Genomic DNA, 20,762 nt, shown 5'->3' with positions numbered 1-20,762 from the left:
CATGTTATTCATTAGGGAATCAGTTGAGATGTGCATTCTTCATAGGTATTTTTCTAGTTAATGTCAGATGATTTACATGTCATCATCTACAAGTTTTCTGGTATTATCCAGAACAGCTTATAAAGTATGCCACTTTGATTAAAGTATTATGAATATCTAACACTCATGAAATTTATTCATCTTTCAACAAGTTATGAAATTAAGACCCATATATATATATATATTTTCTTATTTCTTTTCTCATAAAGGTGCAAAAGCTAGTACTGGAGTATTCCATGAAGCGCCAACAACGTGGGTTGAGGAAGGAACTCCAGTTCATTTCTCTAGGGCAACCTCACTTTCATCTCTTACAGTTGATGATGATCTACCAGTTGTGGTTGATAACCTTCCCAAGGTAATTATTACAGTAAGTCCTCGTTATACGGTACATGTGTTCCTGAAAACCTTACCGCAAATTGAAATTACCGTATACCGAACCCATTATAACATGTAATAATAGGATATGGCAGACGTACCTTCTCCCTTCTCTTTCCTCTTCAAAATATCTAGCGGATACCATATATCTGAATTTTTCTTACCGTAAATAGAATCGAGGGTAGTGATTACCAAATACCGTAAATGTGAATTTACCGGATAAAGAATTACCGTATAAGGAGGACTCACTGTATATATTTTTTTTTTCTTGTATGTAGTAGTAAGTTCTCTTGCAAGGGTAATGGGCAGGGGATTGGAGATACATACATACATACATACATATACCAAAGGCTTTTTCCCCCTACACAGGGGGTAGCCAAAAAGAAAAAGGCATAGAAACCACTCCCACCCATTCCATTTCCTATATATTCCACTCCCCTCCACCCTCCTCCCTCCCTCTTATCTTGGCACCTCCTGGATTGGAGATGGTCAAAGATAATGGAGAAAAGATGTAGGTAAGCCAGTTGTTATTTGCTGATGACACTGTGCTAGTGGTAGGATCAGAAGAGTGATTAAAGAAGTTAGTGACAGAATTTGGGAAGATGTATAAGAGGAGAAAGTTGAACGTAAAGGTGGGTAAAAGTACGGTGATGAGATGTACAAGGGGAGAGGAGAGCAGCAATTTGGAAGTGAGTATTAATGGAGAGAGATGCTGGGGGAAGTGGATAGCTTTAGATACTTGGGGTAGCATGTAGTGGGAAAGGGATGAGTGGAGGTAGTTGTAGATTGAGAGAAGTGCCTTAGGGGATTAAAAAGTGTAATGAGAAATAGATATTTAGGAATGTATGAAGGGGTGATTGTGCCAACAGCACTGTATGGGGCAGAGACATGGAACATAAGAGAGGAAGAGTTTAAATGTGTTTGAGATGAAATATCTGAGAAGTATGATAGGGGTTACAAGGTTAGATAGAGTGAGAAACAAGGAGATGAGGAGGAGAGTGGGAGAGGAAAAGAAGAGGGGAGATAGGGTTGACGAAAGAGTATTGGGATGATTTGGACACATGGAAAGAATGAGTGAAGAAAGATTGATTAAAAAAGTGTGGAAGGCAGAGGTGGATGGAGTGAACAGGAGGGGACAACTGAGGATGAGATGGATGGATGAAGTAAAAGGGGCATTGAGCAACAGAGGAATGTCTGTTGAGGAAGGAAGGGAATGGGCAGAAGATAGGGGTGAGTGGAAAATGGTGGTGTATGGATGATGCTGTGATCCATGAAAGGGAGTGGGTGGAGTATAGGGGGGGTAGGGAGTGGTCATGTGTGAATGATTTTTTGACGAAGCCTGAAGGGATTTCTCCTCGTCTTCAATGTTACTGCAGGAGATGACAGAGAGGAGGGCTGCTGATTAAATGAAGATACAAGGATGACTCGTCACCCAGGAGGAGCCAAGATGAGAGGGAGGGAGGGGTGGTGAATGGTGGTGGAATAGATGGGAATGGAATTATGCCTTTTGACTTTGGCCACCTCTCTTATAAGGAAGTAAAAGCCCTTACTATATGTATGTATGTATGTATATAAGTGTTTTTTTCTAAGAATTATTATTATTTTTTCTTATCACATTAATCTGAATTATGCAGGATCGGCTTAGGGGAGATGGAAAAGACAGCAGTGAAACAACAGGAAGTGAAGCATCAAGAGATACAAGCCAGGGCCAAGAAAGTAAAGGACTGAAAGGTCTTGGCAGGAGAGCCATCCCAAAGCCACAGGTTCATGTGGTAAGTTGTATTTTATGTAGATAGCTAAAAGGAAGGCCAATGATGAGGTGGATGGACAGGGTGAATGAGCCATTGCATGCAGTAGTATTTGTGTTAGACTTGTAGGTAGTGTAACAGAGTGAACACAAGGAAAACATTGTAGTTGATTAGTGAGAATGAGATCAACTTCCCCAAGCCCAAAAATGAATCAATTGGGTCAACATCCACTAAATGGTCTGCTATGAAGCCATGCTAGTTTGGTCATAGCATCACATATGAGGGGTGATTGAGAAATTCATGGCTTAAGGTACAAAAATTTATTTCATGATAAATTGATACATTTATTTTTCAACGTAATCCTCTTGCAAGTTAACACACTTATTCCAACAGTCATGGAGTTTACAGATCCCCTCTTTGTAGAAGCTTGAGTCTTGGTCCTCCAAATACACCTTTACGGCATCAAAGACGTCATTATCCATGATGAAATGTTGACCGCCGAGCTCTTTTTTTTTCATCTTGGGAAATAGTAGTCTGAGGGGGCCAAATGAGGTGAATAGGGCGATGTTCAACCAGCTGGAAGCTGCAATGATGTATGGTAGCAAGAGCCACAGTTGATTTGGGTACTGGCACATTGTCCTGATGGAAAAGCACCCTTAATGACAGCTTTCCACACTGTTTTTTCTTAATTGTCTCTCGCAGCTGCCTTATTAAATTGGCATAGTATGGTCCAGTAATGGATTGACCCTTTGTCAGATAATCCACCAATAGCACCCCCTCAGAATCCCAAATAATGGAAGCCATCACCTTCCCTGCAGACATCACCAACTTGGTCTTCTTTGGAGCTGGAGATCCATGATGCTTCCTTTGTTTTGATTGTTCTTTTGACTCAGGCTGGAAGTGGTGAACCCAAGTCTCATCCATGGTCACAAATCGCCAGATAAATCTTTGTGGATCAGCATAAAAAATGGCAAGATTGTTCTTTGACATGTTGCATCGCAGCCACTTCTGATCAGGTCCAAGAAGTTTTGGGGCCCATTGAGCTCATACCTTTGTCATTTCAAGATGGTTGTGGATAATTGCATGAACATGTTTCTGGGAGATGCCCAACTTTGTTGCAATAAAACGTTTAGTCAAATGCCGATCTGTGAGCAACATGTCATGGATTTTGTCAATGATTTCTTGAGGGATGACAGTGGCAGGCCTTCCTTGATGAGGGTCATCTTCCAGGCTGTCCCTCCCCCATTTGAAATCAGCTGCCCAATTTTAGCCATGCTGTATGAAGGAGCATTGTCTCATAGAATAGCCACCATGCCCTCATGAATTTCTTTTTGGAGTTAAGCCCTTGATGTGGAGGTATTGAATGGCTGCCTGATGACCAGTTTTGTCCATTTTCTCTACAGTACCTTACTGTCCCAAATCAGTTATCTGTAAAACAAAAAAATTATATGTTTTAGGCTTGAAAAGTCTTGTATCGGCTTATGAAAGATTAGATTTTGTGTGAAAAAAGCTACATATCTTTATCTTTTGTCCTACTATAGGCCATGACTTTTTCAGTCACCCCACTTATCACTTGCTTTTTTGCAGAACCTACTTCAATTCTTTATCAATCTGTTGTTCTGGTTCTCTCTTGCATAATTTTATGTGTATTTAGCAATGGAAGTTCTCATTTCATAATTTGAAAGTAGTTTTCTGTTTCATTAAAGTACTTTTGATTTAGATCACATAGTCACATATATAACTTTTATGCTGTAAAAGTTAAGATAAACTGATATATTATCCTTACAAGTTTCCAGTACTAACTTTTATTTAATTTTTTCCCCTCATCAGAATCCAAGCCTAAGAGTTCCAGAATCTCCAGAGCATAAGGTGGACAGAAGAGATACTCAGGAAGAGAGAAGATCAAGAGAAGCATCAGAAGAACGATTAACTGCATATTCTCACTCAGACTCAGAAAGTGAAGATCTCTTGGCAGCTTGTATCAGTTCTGGAATGCCCAACAGCCGGTAATTATGTATAGAATTTTGTCCAGTGACTTAAATTAGGATTTACACACATACCACACACCCGCACACACCCACACCCACGAATGACCCACAGGCTGGAACAGACATCTAGAACGAGCTCTGAAGTGCAATACTTTTTCAATAAATTTGAAGGAAACACCCACTTTTGTATTTGTATTTTGGGATAGGGAGCTGTGTTTATCGAGTGACTGAAATGATAAAATAGAGTAATTTCACATTAGTGGTCAATACACAAAATGGAGAATGATGGAGAAAGACAAAAATATAGTGAACCAACAAAGAGAAGACTGGATGTAAGCAGGGTGGAATCACTGTTGGGGGTCATACCAAAGAAGATTTGCAATATGGAAACCCCAAAATCAAGTCAAAGGTTTGAAAATAATGTTTTTTCAGGGTTTATAAAAGAAAGTGGAATACTAGGTAGAGGTTTAGAATTGGAAAGAGAATCAAGGTATAAAAATATCCTAAGAAATCAGGAGATTACAGAATTGATAAATGAAATTATAGATCTGAAAGCTGAATACAGGGCAATGTACAGAGAGGTGAACCAGCTGAAAAGACTGAATGCTGAAACTAACAGAGAGCTTAATGATCTAAAAATGAGTTAAACCTAGTCAAAAGTGAAAATGAAAGAATGAAAAATGAAGATACAAAAATAAGGCTTTGAAAAAAGAAGTAAAAGAACAAATACAAGCAGTGACCAAGAAATGAAATTATAGATCTGAAAGCTGAATACTGAGAAATTTGAAGAAACAATAAAAGAGACAGATCTCCAAGAAATAAATAATCAATGGAAAATGGAACAAGAAAACAAAAAAATAACTTTTAAAGAAATAATACAGCAACAAGTGGAAAAAATGGTATAGAAATAATACATACATACATACATATACCAAGGCTTTTTCCCCCTTCCAAGGGAGGTAGCCAAAAAGGGAAAGGCATAAAAACACTCCCACCCATTTCATCCCTAAATACACTCCACACCCCTCCCACCCTTCCTCTCATCTGAGCACCTCCTGGATGACGGGTCATCCCTGCACCCTGCCCACCGCCCTGGATAAAAAAAGTGCATAGTAGTTTATGGTATTAAAGAAAAACAATGTAGCTAGATACCTAAGAGAAAAAGAGGAAAAAGAAATTGCAAAAGAAATTCTTAAAGAGATACAAGAGGAGGGACAGGTAATGGAAAAAGAAAAAAAAAAAAAAGTGCATAGAATGGGACAATAATTTAAAGAAAGAAGTAGACCACTAAAAATAAAATAAGGTGTCGAATAATAGCAGAAGTATCAAAAACAGCAAAGTTGGCAAATAGTGAAAATTACAAAAATGTATAGATAAAAAAGAAATGAGCGATGAGGAAAAAAAGTGGGAAAAGACACTAAAAAAAGAAGAAAATGGAAAAAAGAAAGAAGAACTGAGACCAAAAAGAATGATTTTTTGAAGAGTACTAGACCTGAGGCTGAGAAAATGGTATAAAAAAAGGAAACACAATAAAAAAAGAAGAAGAAAGGAAAAAATAAATAATGTACATCAACATAGATGGCATGATTTTGGAACCAAGTGAATTAAATGACTATCTGGCAGAAGAGAAACTGGATATAATGAGAATTGTGGAGATGAAATTAAAAGGTCCACTACCACCTAATGCTGTGGGACAAGGTTTATATAACCATTGGATGAAAAATAGGAAGAAACAGGGTGGAGGAATCATGTTTTTCACTAAGAAAGGCCTAAATGTGACAAAGATAATAGAAAGAAAAAATAATGTGGAATTGATTATGATAAATGTTGAAAACTGACATAAAAAATAGACAATTTTTAGTAATATATGTGCCCTCAAAAGCATATTCTTGGACAATGATCATTCCAAAATGTTGGAAGACACAAAGCATGCATTAAATGAATTACTGAAAGGAGGAAACATAGTAATTATAGGTGACTAACTAAAGAAATATATTGGGAAGAGGTGACAGTGAAAGGTGGGGAAGACCTTTGGGGAAACATACCACTTGATATGACCATTGAATACACAATGACTCAATGGGTAAAGGAAAATACCAGGTATAGAAGCAATGAAGAACCGTCAAGACTAGACTTGATATTTACATCAAAGCCTGAAATTTTGGATAAAATGGAATACAAGGCACCAATTGAGAAGAGTCACCACATATTAATAGAGTTTGAACTAAAAGAAGAAATTTATTTGGGAAGAAATGTGAAACACAGAAAAGGAAGACTAATGTACAACAAAATGTATTCTGAGAAATTTAGAAATTCTTTCATAAAGTAAATTGGGAAAACATCTTAAATGAAGAAACAAAGATGGAAGAGAAAAGGAATATATTAAAAGAAATAAAGAAGGAATAGATAAATATGTACCAAAGCAGAAATAGGAAAGGGTGTACATTAAGTGCTGGTACAACAAATAATATAGTGAGGCTAGAGAAGAGACAAAGCTTGGGAAAGATGAAAAAAAAAATATATATATATATAAAAAAAAGATAGAAATGAGTAAGTGACAAATATATATAAAACTAAGAAAGGAGTATGTAAAAATATGCAGGGAAGAAAAAGGAAACTATGAAAAAGACATAATAGACAAATGTAAGGACCCACCTAAATTATTCTACAGGTATGTAAATTGTAAATTAAAAAATAAACCAGAAATAATGAAACTGCGTCAAGGGAAAGATAAATATATAGAAGATGTAGAAATGGCTGAATTTATGAACAAACATTTTAAACTTGTATTCACAATTGAAAATACACAAAATTAGGATGAAAGACAGAGAGAAAGATCCCCCCCCCCAAATGAAAGTAATAATTGTGACACAGAAAGAAATGAGGGACTAAATGATAAACCTTGATGTCAGAAAATTACACGGTCTGGATGGAATTCCAAATTGGATACTAAAAGAATGTATAGATGAACTAATGGATAAAATATATAAAATAATTGATTACTCACTGAAAGAAGGAATGATACCACAAGATTGGAAAAAGGCAAATATTGTACCATTATATAAAGGGGGAGATAAGGAAGACCCAAGAAACTATAGACTGGTCTCCCTTACAAGCACAATAGCCAAAATGTGTGAAAAAATTATCAAAAGTAGATGGATTTAACATCTGGAAGAAAATAATATACTTAATCCATAATTTGGCTTTAGACACAGAAGATCATGTGTCACTAACTTGATTTGTTTTTACTTGAAAAAAGATGAAGTGACAATGAATAAACTCACAGAGATCGTTTCTCACAGAAAGTGAAATATATAAAAAAGGTTAAGGGGATATCAGGAGCCACAACTAGATTGGTTCATAACCTGGTAGATAGTCATATAAGGAGAAACTAAAAGTATTGAAACTGTGAACATTAAAAAACAGAAGAGAAAGAGATATCTTGATTGTGGTTCAGGACACAGATGGGGGTGTACAACATTGACCAAGGATGTCTCTTGATTAGGAATGGCAGGGGCTTCACAAAGTAATGGAAACAAATTGAAAGTATGGATGTGAAGAAATACAATTTACCAGATAATTGCATAAACTTGGAATAGCATAGGTGATATAGCTCAAGCTGGAATATTATATGGATTTGAATCTAGGTATGATAATAATTGGCAAATGAGGTGATGTAACACAAGTTGGAACCATATTTGAATTTTAATCTAGGTATAGTAATTGGGGAGCAAGGAACAGGATCCCATGAGAATTGCTCCTCTCCTGTATATTACAATTACATAAATGTGCATATGCACAAGTATGTATATTGCAGAATTGTCTTGTAGAAAGGAAATAGAGAGTAGATGTAAAGTGAAGAGGGAAAAAAGTGAGGGAAGCAGTGTAATGCTGCATTTGAGCAAGTGAAATGAAAAAGGAGTATACCAAGCAAAGATGAAAGAAGTAGGGGAGGTAGTAAAGGATAAAAGAGAAACAGGAAATAGCAGTATGGGTACCAGTGTGTGCAATTTACGTGAGTATTTTTTAAAGTTTAGTATTTTTTTATGATCCAGCAGCCAGTTATGGTAAGTTCAAAGGGATAAGAAAGATATTTGATCTTTTGTGTTTTTGTATAACACAAAGCCTTTGGTATATGTATGTATGTGTATTGCAAAAATGTGTTTACAAGCACTGTTACTAATACTGGTGGAACCATTACCTCAACCACTTTTACTACCATCACCATTAACATGAATACAATTGATATTAGTACTGCTACTGCTATTAGTGTTACTATTACTGCCACTGTTCCTAAGGCAAACTTTCCTTATAGGTACATACATATACCAATGACTATTTTCCCCATACAAGGGGGGTAACCAAAAAAACAAAGGCATAAAATCCACTCCCACCCGTTCCATCCCCACATACTTCACTCCTATTCACCCCTTCCCTCCTTCTTGTCTTGGCTCCTCCTGGATGATGGGTCATCCCTGGATCTCACCCACTGGCCTAGGTCAAGCAGTGTAACAAGAGACAGCACATCCACAGCAAGGCCACTTCATTTAATTGGCGAACCTCATTTCTGTCCCCTCATGCAGAAAAAGAGATGGGGAGAAATCCCTTTGGGCTGTGTCAAAATATCATTCACACATACTCTCTAACCCCCACCCACTCCCTTCCATGCATCACAGCATCATCCACACCACAATAAGTAATTAAGGATTTTTCACTCTGCTGGTTTGTGTTTCCATCTTTCTGTTCTATAGCAACTTCCAGATTTTGGGGTTTATATTACATGCCAACTACCAAAGTACATACATACATACAGACATACATATACTAAAAGCTTTTCCTCCATATTACACGGGAGGTAGCCAAAAAACAAAGGCATAGAAACCACTCCCACCCATTCCATCCTCTAAATACTCCACTCCCCTCTACCCTCTTCCCTCCCTCTTATCTTGGCACCTCCTGGATGATGGGTCATCCCTGGATCTTGTCCACTGCCCTGGGTCAGAAGCAGTGTCACAAGACACAGCACATCCACAGCAAGGCCACTTCATTAATTCGGTGATCCCCCCTCTTCGTTCCCTCATGTAGAAAAGAAGACAGTGAGAAATCCTTTCAGGCTGTGTCAATTTATTTCTCATATGTACTCCTTCACCCCCCATCCCCCACTCACTCCCCTTCATGCATCACAGCATCATCCATATACAACCATTCTCCATTCACCCATATGTTCTCTCCTCTCCCGTCCTTCCTCAACAGACATTCCCCTCTTTCCCAATACCCATTTTATCCCATCCATCCATCTCATCCTAGGTTGCCCCCTCGTGGTCACTCCTTCCACCTCTGCCTTCCACACCTGTTTTACTAATCTTTCTTCACTCATTCTTTCCATGTGTCCAAACCATCCCAATACTCTTCAACAACCCTATCTCCCAACTCCCTTTCCACCCCTGTTCTCCTCCTCACCTCCTCATTTCTCACTCTAGCCTAGTAACCCCTATCATACTTCTCAGGCATTTCATCTCAAACACATTCAAATTCCCCCTCTCTTTCTCTCATGTTCCATGTTTCTGCTCCGTACAGTGCTGTTGGCACAATCACTCCTTCATACAATCTCTTTTTAGCATCCATTCCCAAATGTCTATTTCTCATTACACTTTTTAATCCACCAAGGCATTTACTTGCTTCTCTCAATCTGCATTCTACCTCCACCCCACTCATCCCTTTCCTGCCACATTTGCACCCAAGTATCTAAAACTACCAAAGTAAAGAGCATGATTTTATGAAAACTGGTATGTAGGGCCAGGCTCAACCATCCCACAAATTCTAAATTAGTAGTCAGACCATGGCAAAAATGGGTAAATAGGTACGTTGTCATGTGTAGAAAGATTTCAGTGCCATTTTACATTTGACTAGTTTTGGGAAATGGTATATGCAAGATTATATCACCTTTTGATATCTTTATTGAATGCTCTTGTTGACTGAAGCACATATTAAGACACACCTTCTCTGAGTCTTGATTCATACAAATCCCAGATGTCACATGGATCTTGTGATTACTAGTCTTCCTTCTTGCAGCTGCTGCTGTCTAGAAGAGAAAGGGATTTATTTGATTTGATTGTTGTATGTTATTTATATTCATGCCTCATTGCACTTTAGTATTTACCAATGAACTTGTTATAGAAATGAATTTTTCAACGTTTTGAGCAGTGAACAAGCACAGTAGTATTTACCAATGAACTTGTTATAGAAATGAATTTTTCAACGTTTTGAGCAGTGAACAAGCACAGTCATAGTGATAATAGATGTGTCACTAAGGAGACATCATATACATGTACCACAGAAACGTTACCATTAGTGATGTAGATTAATGATATCAATACAGCACAACACATACCAAAATAAAGATTAAACATTACCATTAGCGATGTAGAAAGTTAGTGTACAAAGTCATGTAAACTGGTAAAATTGATTGAATTGTCAACTTTCATACTCAAGATGTGTTAGAGAGATGGGAGCCATGTAAGATAGACTTTTAACCTCCATTAAATTGAAATAGGTAAGTTTTTATAGATTTACAAATGCATCGTCAGCCTGTATGATAGAGTAGTGTTTAGACTTTAAATTGTGCCACTTTTATCATGACCCTGTGATGACAGGCTAGAAAATTACAACTATATATCCACACCAATTGTGCCACATGTAGCTGAGATGTGGGGCATATTAAGATACATAAAATAAGATTATCTCCCCCTCCCCCACTAGTCTCCATTCTGCCTTTCCAGTGCTAAATGATCAATTCTGAGGGAATAAAAGTAGTTTACATTACAAAGCATCCATTGATTAATTATGGTAAAAACAAAGATTCAAGCTAACAATAATAATCCCTACTATATCCGAACTAATTGGTCAGGAGAATGTTCGGATTTGGGGAAAATTTGGATACCAGAGGTACAATATGTTTGGACGTTGGCAAGGTTTGGGTATGAAAAGAATCACTGTCTGTGTGTGTGTGTGTGTGTGTGTGTGTGTACATATGTACATACCTAGTTGTATTTTGCGGGAGGAGAGCTATGCTTGTAGTGACCCGCAGTTGTATCTTTCCACATCCAGTTCTTTCTTAAAATCATGTATAGTTTTAGCACCCACTGTTCAATGTATCTTCCTCATGTTCCCTTGTATTTCTTCTGTTCCATTTTAGTAGGTTATCTCTATAAAAAAATTCCATCCCTTTCATAATTCTTTAGATGGTTATCAGATCACCTCTTTCTCTTTGTTCTAAAGATGATAAGTTTAGTTTGTCCAATCTTTGTTTGTATGTCAACTTGCAAAGTGTTGGTGTCATCTTTGTCATTGCGCTTTGAGTGTTTTTTTTTTTTTTTGTACTAGGTGTCCATAGAGATACTGCATATTCCAATTTTGGTCTTACCAGTGTAACTAGTATCTTCTTTACCTATTCCTCATCCATGTAGTCAAAGGCCACTTTCATTGATCTTATTAAGTTATAAGTTTCTCCAACTATTTTGTTAACATGTTTGTCTGGTATGATGTTGTTTGAGATAATTACTCTTAGATCCCTGAGTTTACTTTTGTAACTTCCTTTGTACCAATTTTATATTGACCCGATATTCTATTTATGTTTTTTCCAAATTCCATTATACTACATTTCTCAATGTTGAAATTCACTTTGTTCTTTTTACTCCATTTCATTTGGTATGTGCCTATTCACCCCTTCATTATAATTATCCATCAAGATATCCCATTTCTCTTCCACTTTTGTCTTTTCCATGTAGATTTGTTCCCAATTTGCATTCTGAAAGAATTTCTTTAATTTTTCCAAAGTCCATTTTGTTGTACATCAATCTTCCTTTCCTATGCTTTTCATTTCCATGTATATTTCTTCCTTTAGTTCAGTCTCAATAAGTATATGGTCACTCTTTCCAATTGGTGTCTTGTATTCAATTTTATCGACAACTTCAGGTTCCATTGTAAATATTAAATCCAGTCTTGATGGCTCATTATTTCTGTATCTGGTGTTTTCACTGACCCACTGAGTCATTGTATATTCCATGGTCATGTCCAGTAATACATTACCCCAGAAGTCTTCTCCACCTTTCACTATCATGTCCTCCCAACAAATTTCTCAGCAGTTAAAGCCCCCCATAATTACCAGGTTACCTCCACCCATTAGTATCTCATTTAATGAATGCCTTGTATCTTATAGCATTTTCATATGCTCGTTTTGTTTCCAAGCGCTCGTTTTTGGGGGCACATAAATCACCACAAACTTTCTACTTGTCTTAGACTTTCATCATAATCAGTTCTACATTGCTTTTGCCCTCCATAATTTTTGTCACATTCAAGTTTTTCTTGGCCAAGAACATGATTCCTCCTCCCTGTTTCTTGTCTCTGTTTTTAATCCAGTAATTGTATTGCCCTTGTCCAACATTGATGGGTGGTATTGAACCCCTGAATTTAGTCTCCACAATTCCCATTTTATCTGGTTTTTCTTCTAACAGTTAATCATTAAGTTCATTCAGTCCTGAAATTAATCCGTCAATGTTAGTATAGACCACTTTTTTTTTTTTTTTTCTCCATCTTTTTTCTGTTTTTGCTTCACCCATTCTGATGTACCATTTTCTCAGTATCATGTCGATTACCCTCCAATAGAATTCCTTGCTTTCGGTCTCCGTTCTCTTTGTGTTTTTTTTTTTTTCCTTAGCTTCATCTCTTAGTGTCTTCTCTTTTTCTAATTCCTCAATACTCATTTCTCCTTTTATCCATATCTTGTTGTAATGTTCACTCCATGCCAACTTACCTACTTTTTCAAAAGTAGGTAAGCTGTGTGTGTGTGTGCGCGCGCGTGTGTGTGTGTGTGTGTATTCACTTGGTCTTTGGATCACGTGTTGGACTCGTGATCGACAGCTATTTCCCTCCTGGAAGAGAGCTCAGAGCTCGTAGGTCCGATCTTGCACACACACACACACCCAACTCCCCGCCCACGAGAGTCAGAGTAACGACCCGAGGCACAGCGATACCGAAATAATTTCGGCCCTGGGCAGGATTCGAACTGGGTGCTGGGAGCATTTCTGCTTCCCAGTTCAGCGCTCTACCAACTATGCCACCGAGTCGTGTGTGTGTGTGTGTGTATACATATATATATATATATATATATATATATATATATATATATATATATGCATATATATATATATATATATATATATATATATATATATATTACGTTAGTTACATTATATGCAGTGTGTATTTGTCCTAAAGTTCGGACGCGCCACCTCGGCGAAAAGTTGTTTAATATATCGGTTAACAATATTTCAAGCCTTCCTATTTCATGGATATGGTTGGCTGGACTTTATTTTATTTGTTCATTTATTATTGTTATTATTATTAATATTATTATTAATATTATTATTATTTGCCAGTTTCTTATTCCTAATTTATTATTCTCTCGAAACAAATTAAACAATTATAATTATACTGTAAATTATATATCCAAACATACGTACATATATATATATATATATATATATATATATATTATATATATATATATATATATATATATATATATATATAATATAATTCTAGGGCCAGGGCCAAAAGTGAAATATCACTCAATAAACTCGACTTAAATATTATAAAACTGAACTTCATCCGTGTTTACTTGCTTATTTTATCATTATTATTATTTGCCAGTTTCTTATTCCCAATTTATTATTCTCTCGAAACAAACTAAACAATTATAATTATACTGTAAATTATATATCCAAACATATATATATATATATATATATATATATATATATATATATATATATATATATATATATATATATATATATGTATATATATATATATATATATATATATATATATATATATATATATATATATATATATATATATATATATATATTATATATATATAATTCTAGGGCCAGGGCCAAAAGTGAAATATCACTCAATAAACTCGACTTAAATATTATAAAACTGAACTTCATCCGTGTTTACTTGCTTATTTTATCATTATTATTGTTTTTTTTTTTATCAATTCATTCATTTACTCTTAGTGCGTTTGAATCTCAGCACGGGCATGGCCTCATTCAAAGAGATAGTGGAGAAGGAAAGGTAAGAGAGGAAAATTGTTTGGCAAGAAAAGAACAAATTTAAAATTGGAGTGGACTAAACCTCGTAACCCCTTCAATAGCGGTTATTTCGTACAATAAATAAAATCGTCTTGTGTTGGTCAGAGCAGAATGTGTTATAGTAGCAAGATGTTAATTTCTAGGTACGTAGCACTGGCCTGTGACGGTTGATCATGGTTTTAAAACAGTAGCTGTAAAGAGAAATGAGGGGAATCCGGCACGAAACGGGCTTTGGGGTGGTTTTGAATAAGTCAAGGTAACGCGTAACTTACATATATGTAATCAGCTGTGGTGTAGGGATATGTACAGACACAAAACTAGGCAAGTCATAGTGCGTGTGGCAGTAGGACTATCGTAGCTGGGCGTGGCGAGGCACATGCCCCTCTTGCACGGAACGCAACCTGCACAGCGGGTGTAACGGGCGTTCCGCTGGAGTTCTCAACCAGACAATGTACCTTGCTCAACAGGACCGACAGGGTTAATTTGTATGATTTTGTGTTAAATTCGTAGTTAGAAAAGGCAAAACGGAGGAAAAAGTACTTTTTATTTAGATAAGGCGCAGCATACGTATTACTATCGACTTTTCATTTTGAAATTCAATTGGAATAAAAATCATACGGATGAAAGGATCGAAATGCAATTTTAACTACTTAAATCTAGGGCTTCTTTGTTCTGCTGCCGCCAGACTATTCTACTTATCTTCGTGGCATTCCTGCGACAAGGAAGGGGTAATGGCATTGGTACCAACCGATGAACTATGCGTTTATTCACTTTCTTTGGTCTCGTCCTTGCTGAAATGAATTTAAGTTACACAGTGTATGAACTTATGTATTGAAAAATATATATAAGGACAGGGAGGTCGGTGACAAGTAAAGAGGGATGTAGGAAGATTAAAAAGGTTTAAGGCTTAATCTAATGATCTTTTTAGGATTGGTTACAATGACGTAGTCCCTCAGGTTAATAGACGAATTCTCTAGGGGTTGAGTCAGGTGAACCGTCGATATTGGATAGCATCACTATAATGGGAGAAAGATACAAAAACTGCTAATGAACGCAAATGTGGTATTGGATCACATGAAGAATTGTCACCCCAGAACGCCCACATGAAGAATCGTCATCTGTCGAAGTCTGGGTGGACGATTTTTCATGTGATCCTTGGTATTTTACAATATGAACGAAGGTGTGATAAAAATATATATATGAACTCTGAGAAGCCCCAAATTTAATTATGAAGTTATGATCGACCGGGACTATCCCGTTTAGGCCGACCGGACCCCCCCCCCCACACACACACACCACACACCTCATGCCTTGTTTCCGCAACGATATCTGCACACAGCGCCTCCGTGTTTAAGGTCCACATCTTCTTTTGTGGTTTGACTGAATCTGTACCTGCACGGATCTTAACCCAATGGTTGTCCAGATCTAAATAGGAAGATGTTCCTCGCCCCAGGAAAGGCGTGTGTCGCTCTGGAAGTTTTTACGAGAAGCCGCGTCACTACTGCTATGGTTGTCGTTCGGGTTAAGTTATCGTGAACGTTTGATTAGGATGGAGAAGTCGATGGGAAGAAACGTTTAATTACTTAAAAAAGGGGGTGGTTGAAGATGAATTTGATCATTTTAAGATGTGGGGGATTCTTTACATGCCAGTCTGTCAGTTGGGTACGAACCCAAATGTTAACAGAAACAGTATTCCCTTGTCTGAGTGGGCCTCCACTTGATGCTTGAAGTGCAGGTGCGCATCGCGGACGCGGTCTGGCTGACTCGGAGGATAAGGAGTAGGAGGAGGGGAAGGAAGAAGAAGGAGAATTGACAAGGAATGCGTGATCTTGAGACAGCTCCTGCATGTAAATGAATACTTACTGCTGTGGCATGGTGATCAAGCAGGTCTTTAAAAACCGGCCAAGATGAACCGTTAATTGTGGCGTATAGCAACGACACTGCACTCCAAACTGTTACGTTTAATAGAGGGTCGGGTATCTTCTAAGCTGAGACAAGGCATCTTCCTGTCCCTCAGCTTAAAAGCAAAGTAGTCTCAAGTTGATCTCATTAATTGTTGCTCCAGAATACCTTCAGCAGGTCGAAGTTCAGCTGCCAGATACATAAGATTTTTACGATGTGGTGCGCTGGTAGAGGTGCTTACCTCTACAGGATGGAGTCGTGTTCTAAGGTGCTTAAAATCCTTTGTAGAGGTTAGCCGGACGAGCAGGATGTGTTAAGCGGCATCATAGCGAAGGGTGTTTGAGGGACGGGGCAATACGACCTATATCAGGCCAGGCAGCAACAACACCCGATCACTCGTTTATATTGGCAATGTCCAAGCATGAATGCAGACAGATGGTGTCGGTCTTTTGGTCTATAACAATGGTTCTCAACCTGCGTGGCATGACAATAATTTAGGGGGCCATGGCTTGCTTTTACAAATCATAAATTAAATGTGAGGAATCTGAATATAAAAACTTCCATCACTGTTCTGGCGGATTTTTTTTTAATTGATAACGGCACAGGGTTTCTGATAATCAATAATCAATTTTTATTATTATTGTCATTGATTATTTTATGTAAGGGGAAAAAGCCTTGGTTGTATGTATTATCATTATTATTATTATTATTATTATTATTATTATTATTATTATTTTGTGGGATGTGGGAGAAGAATGAATGGTAGCCACACGAATGTTGAAAATTCATGAAGAGGGGAATGGAGTAAAAGTTGAAAACCAATGGTCTAGTGAAGTCGGATACAGAGAAGAATACCATAATGAAATTGAACTCGCCAACATTACAGACGAATGAATATACAAGTAAATCAACCGCTTTTAAGTAGTATATATATATATATATATATATATATATATATATATATATATATATATATATATATATATATATATATATATATATATATATATATATATATATATAAATGTAAGGTGAATATGTAGGAATAAGGGGAGGACGCAAGTCATGTGCCCGACGCTACGCGAACATCGTTGGATTTTGTCCACTGTTAGTATGTTAGTCAGGTGACCATTGACCACTTGATATATTATAATTAGGAAAATATTTTATCAATGAAGATTCGATTATTTTCCTTCTAAAACTACATTTTGACTTGTAAATGATTTCAGCATCGTTCCAATCGATGCGGTGGTCTTTATTGGCAATGTGCTGAAATACCGCGGAGTTCTCTTGTTCATATTTTGCTGAATTCTTATGCTCTTTTATCCTAGCTGTCAGGTCTCCTCTAGTTTGTCCCCAGTAAACATCACAATCTAGACATGACAATTTATAAACTCCTGGGTTTATGTCCCCCTATTGGTCTATGGTGTACATCTTTCGATAATAATTGAGAAATTTTGTTTATGGAGTTGCAGTGTAATTTTATGCATTTATTATCCCAATTATGCTTCTTATTAGATTTATAAAAGCTGATATTAGCCTTACTAAGGAATTTTTGTAAAAACCAGTCCGGGTATCCTAATCTTGATAATTGTTTTGTACTGATATCTAAATATTGTGGGCTGCATCATCTAAGTGCTCGTAAAAATAAGCCCGTAGCAACACTGTATTTTGTTTTGTCCTGATGGTGGCTGAAGAAGTGAAAGTAACTCCCTGTATGAGTTGGCATTCTGTAAACTGTGAATGACAAAAACTCCGGATTTCTGATTACTAAAGTGTCTAGAAAAGGTAATTTATTACCTGTTTCCCATTCTACTTGGAATTTTATATTGTTGGGTAGATTATTAAGTTTATCATGGAATTATTTAAAAGAACCCCATTCACTAGGAAGAGGAAAAACACACGGAGTCCGAGCGCTTTCGTGATATATTCACATTATCAAGGAGTACTTCTTGATGTGAACATATCACGAAAGCGCTCGGACTCCGTGTGTTTTTCCTCTTCCTAGTGGACTCTGCATAAATATATATGTATATGTTTTTTGGGTTTTTATGGATCTGGAAAAGGCTTACGACAGGGTAGACAGAAAGGCACTGTGGGAGGTTTTGCGGATATACGGGATAGGAGGAAAGCTTCTAGGAGCTGTCAAGAGTTTTTATGAGAGTAGCAGAGCTTGCGTCAGGATTAGAAATGGAGAGAGTGAATGGTTCGAGGTAAAGGTGGGACTTCGTCAGGGATGCGTTATGTCGCCTTGGCTGTTCAACTTGTACATGGACGGGGTAGTGCGAGAGGTAAATGCAAGGATGGTGGGTCAGGGATTGGAGATGGTTAAAGAAAATGGAGAAAAGTGGGAGGTGAGCCAGGTGTTGTTTGCAGACGACACTGCGCTTGTGGCAAGATCGGAGGAGGGATTGAGGAAGTTGGTGACAGAGTTTGGGAGAGTGTGTGATAGAAGAAAGTTGAAGATAAATGTGGGTAGAAGTAAGGTGATGAGATGAACAAGGGGTGAAAGTGGGAGCAGACTGGAAGTGAGCATTAAGGGAGAGCGACTGGAGGAAGTGGATAGTTTTAGATGGGTGCAAATGTGGCAGGAAAAGGTGGAGTGGAGGTGGAGGTAGAATGTAGATTGAGAGAAGCGAGTAAATGCCGTGGTGGATTAAAAAGTGTAATGAGGAATAGACATTTGGGAATGGATGCTAAGAGGAGACTGTATGAAGGAGTGATTGTGCCAACAGCACTGTATGGAGTAGAAACATGGAACATAAGAGAGGAAGAGAAAAGGAGTTTTAATGTGTTTGAGATGAGTTGTCTGAGAAGTATGATGGGGGTTACTAGGCTAGATAGAGTGAGAAATGAGGAGGTAAGGAGGAGAACAGGGGTGGAAAGGGAGTTGGGAGATAGGGTTGATGGAAGAGTATTAGGATGGTTTGGACACATGGAAAGAATGAGTGAAGAAAGACTAGTAAAAGAGGTATGGAAGGCAGATGTGAGGGGAGTGAACATGAGGGGACGTCCTAGGTGATGTGGATGGATGGAGTGAAGGGGGCTTTGGGGAAGAGGGGAATGTCTGTTGAGGAAGGAAGGGAGAGGACAGAAGACGGGTGAATGGAGAATGGTTGTATATGGATGATGTTGTGATGCATGTGGTGGAATGGGTGGGGGGGTGGGGTAGTATGTGTGAGCAAAATTTTGACGCAGCCCGAAGGGATTTCTCCCCGTCTTCTCCTTTTATGCATATATATATATATATATATATATATGTAGTATATATGTATATATGTAATATATATATATATATATATATATATATATATATATACAGACGCTCCTCTACTTACGTTCATTCGTTTTACGTTTTTTCGATTTTACGTTTGAACTGACTGTAAAAAAAATTGTAAAAAAAAAAAAAAAAATTGAGTGAATTTTTTAGTTTAGCGCGCTCTCCGTAGTTCAAACGATATTTACGCATGACGCTGCGTCCATTGTTTACATGGCACACACGACAGACTGAACGTGCCTTGCCTCATCCTCATCCTCCTCCTCCTCCACCATCTCAATTCATGTTGCTTGAATTTGATTTATTTGAAATTAATGTTATTATTTTACAATGTTATGTGTATAATTAATTATTTAGGGGTGTTTTATAAGATACGGTAATAGAATTTACGGATGTATAGTACAGTAACAACTTACGTTCATTTTCAACTTACGTTCGGCCGTTCGGAACGTAACTAAAACGTAAGTTGAGGAGCGTCTGTATATATATATACACGCACGCATATAAATTCAGTAACCAAAGCGGGGGTGTTCAGATCTGTCGCTTGTGACATAGATTTTGTTGTGGCTAGCGCCAGGTGATTTTATTCATTGTAGGGTAAGGCCGATTGCATATGTGTGTTTGTGATTGTGTGTGTTTGTGTGTGTGTGTGTGTGTATGTTGATATCGAGGTGAGTGGATGCCTAGGAAACGAGTCATGAGCAAGGGGAGTCTGCTTTGTTTAGAATCACAGTTGCAATATAACATGGGATAATGATATGAAGACTTAATGCCAGGAGGCGCTGACAGCTTAGTGTACCTGGGCTTCCTCGGCTTGGAACATTCGTTGGTAGGCTTGTGTTAAATCTCACCATGACAGTGGGGTCTGCCACCTCTGGATCAGAGGGTAGGGGTTGGGTGGAAGGTACGCTTGCCTGGTGTCGCCACAGGGGAGGCCACAAATAGGTTGTTTTAACCCTTTGGCTGCACAAGAGGTGGGTTTGCCCCGGCCGAATAAGACCGCCTGGCAGCAGCCAGAACAATTGTACCGAAGGTTGTAGTTAGTGTGGAAGGGTCTACACTCTACAAGTTTAGCACGGTATCGTGCTTAATAATTTTATTTTGGCAAAAAAGTCTAATTTATTCAGGTTTGTCTGAAGGGTTTTAGCATTGCTGATGAGCGTCGTGGTAATAGAAAAGATAGAAATGATGTCGAAAAATAAGAAAGTCGAAGGTTCATATATAGCGGTCATGTCACACGTCGTATCGTAGGATTATCTCGAAGGAATATCTA

General features: G+C 37.6%; 2 protein-coding genes across 6 annotated transcripts in view; one reads left to right on the top strand and one right to left on the bottom strand.

The window, feature by feature from the left end:
- Positions 1-20,762, bottom strand: part of LOC143027231 (uncharacterized) — a 260,660-nt gene that overhangs the window by 21,262 nt on the left and 218,636 nt on the right. The window lies entirely within an intron of this gene.
- LOC143027230 (uncharacterized) overlaps positions 1-20,762 on the top strand; it is a 494,887-nt gene that overhangs the window by 460,579 nt on the left and 13,546 nt on the right. For all 5 annotated transcript variants that reach the window (XM_076188447.1, XM_076188448.1, XM_076188450.1 and 2 more), the window contains 3 exons: positions 249-394; positions 2,049-2,186; positions 3,993-4,168. In XM_076188447.1, the coding sequence (XP_076044562.1) occupies positions 249-394; positions 2,049-2,186; positions 3,993-4,168 (460 nt within the window). The remainder of the gene's footprint in view (positions 1-248; positions 395-2,048; positions 2,187-3,992; positions 4,169-20,762) is intronic.

This window comes from Oratosquilla oratoria, chromosome 7, assembly GCF_046742065.1.
Source record: "Oratosquilla oratoria isolate Oo_2021 chromosome 7, ASM4674206v1, whole genome shotgun sequence".
NCBI classification, from domain to species: Eukaryota; Metazoa; Arthropoda; class Malacostraca; order Stomatopoda; family Squillidae; genus Oratosquilla; species Oratosquilla oratoria.
The sequence above is the reverse complement of the archived record's forward strand: the minus strand, read 5'-3'. Positions and strand labels throughout refer to the sequence as shown.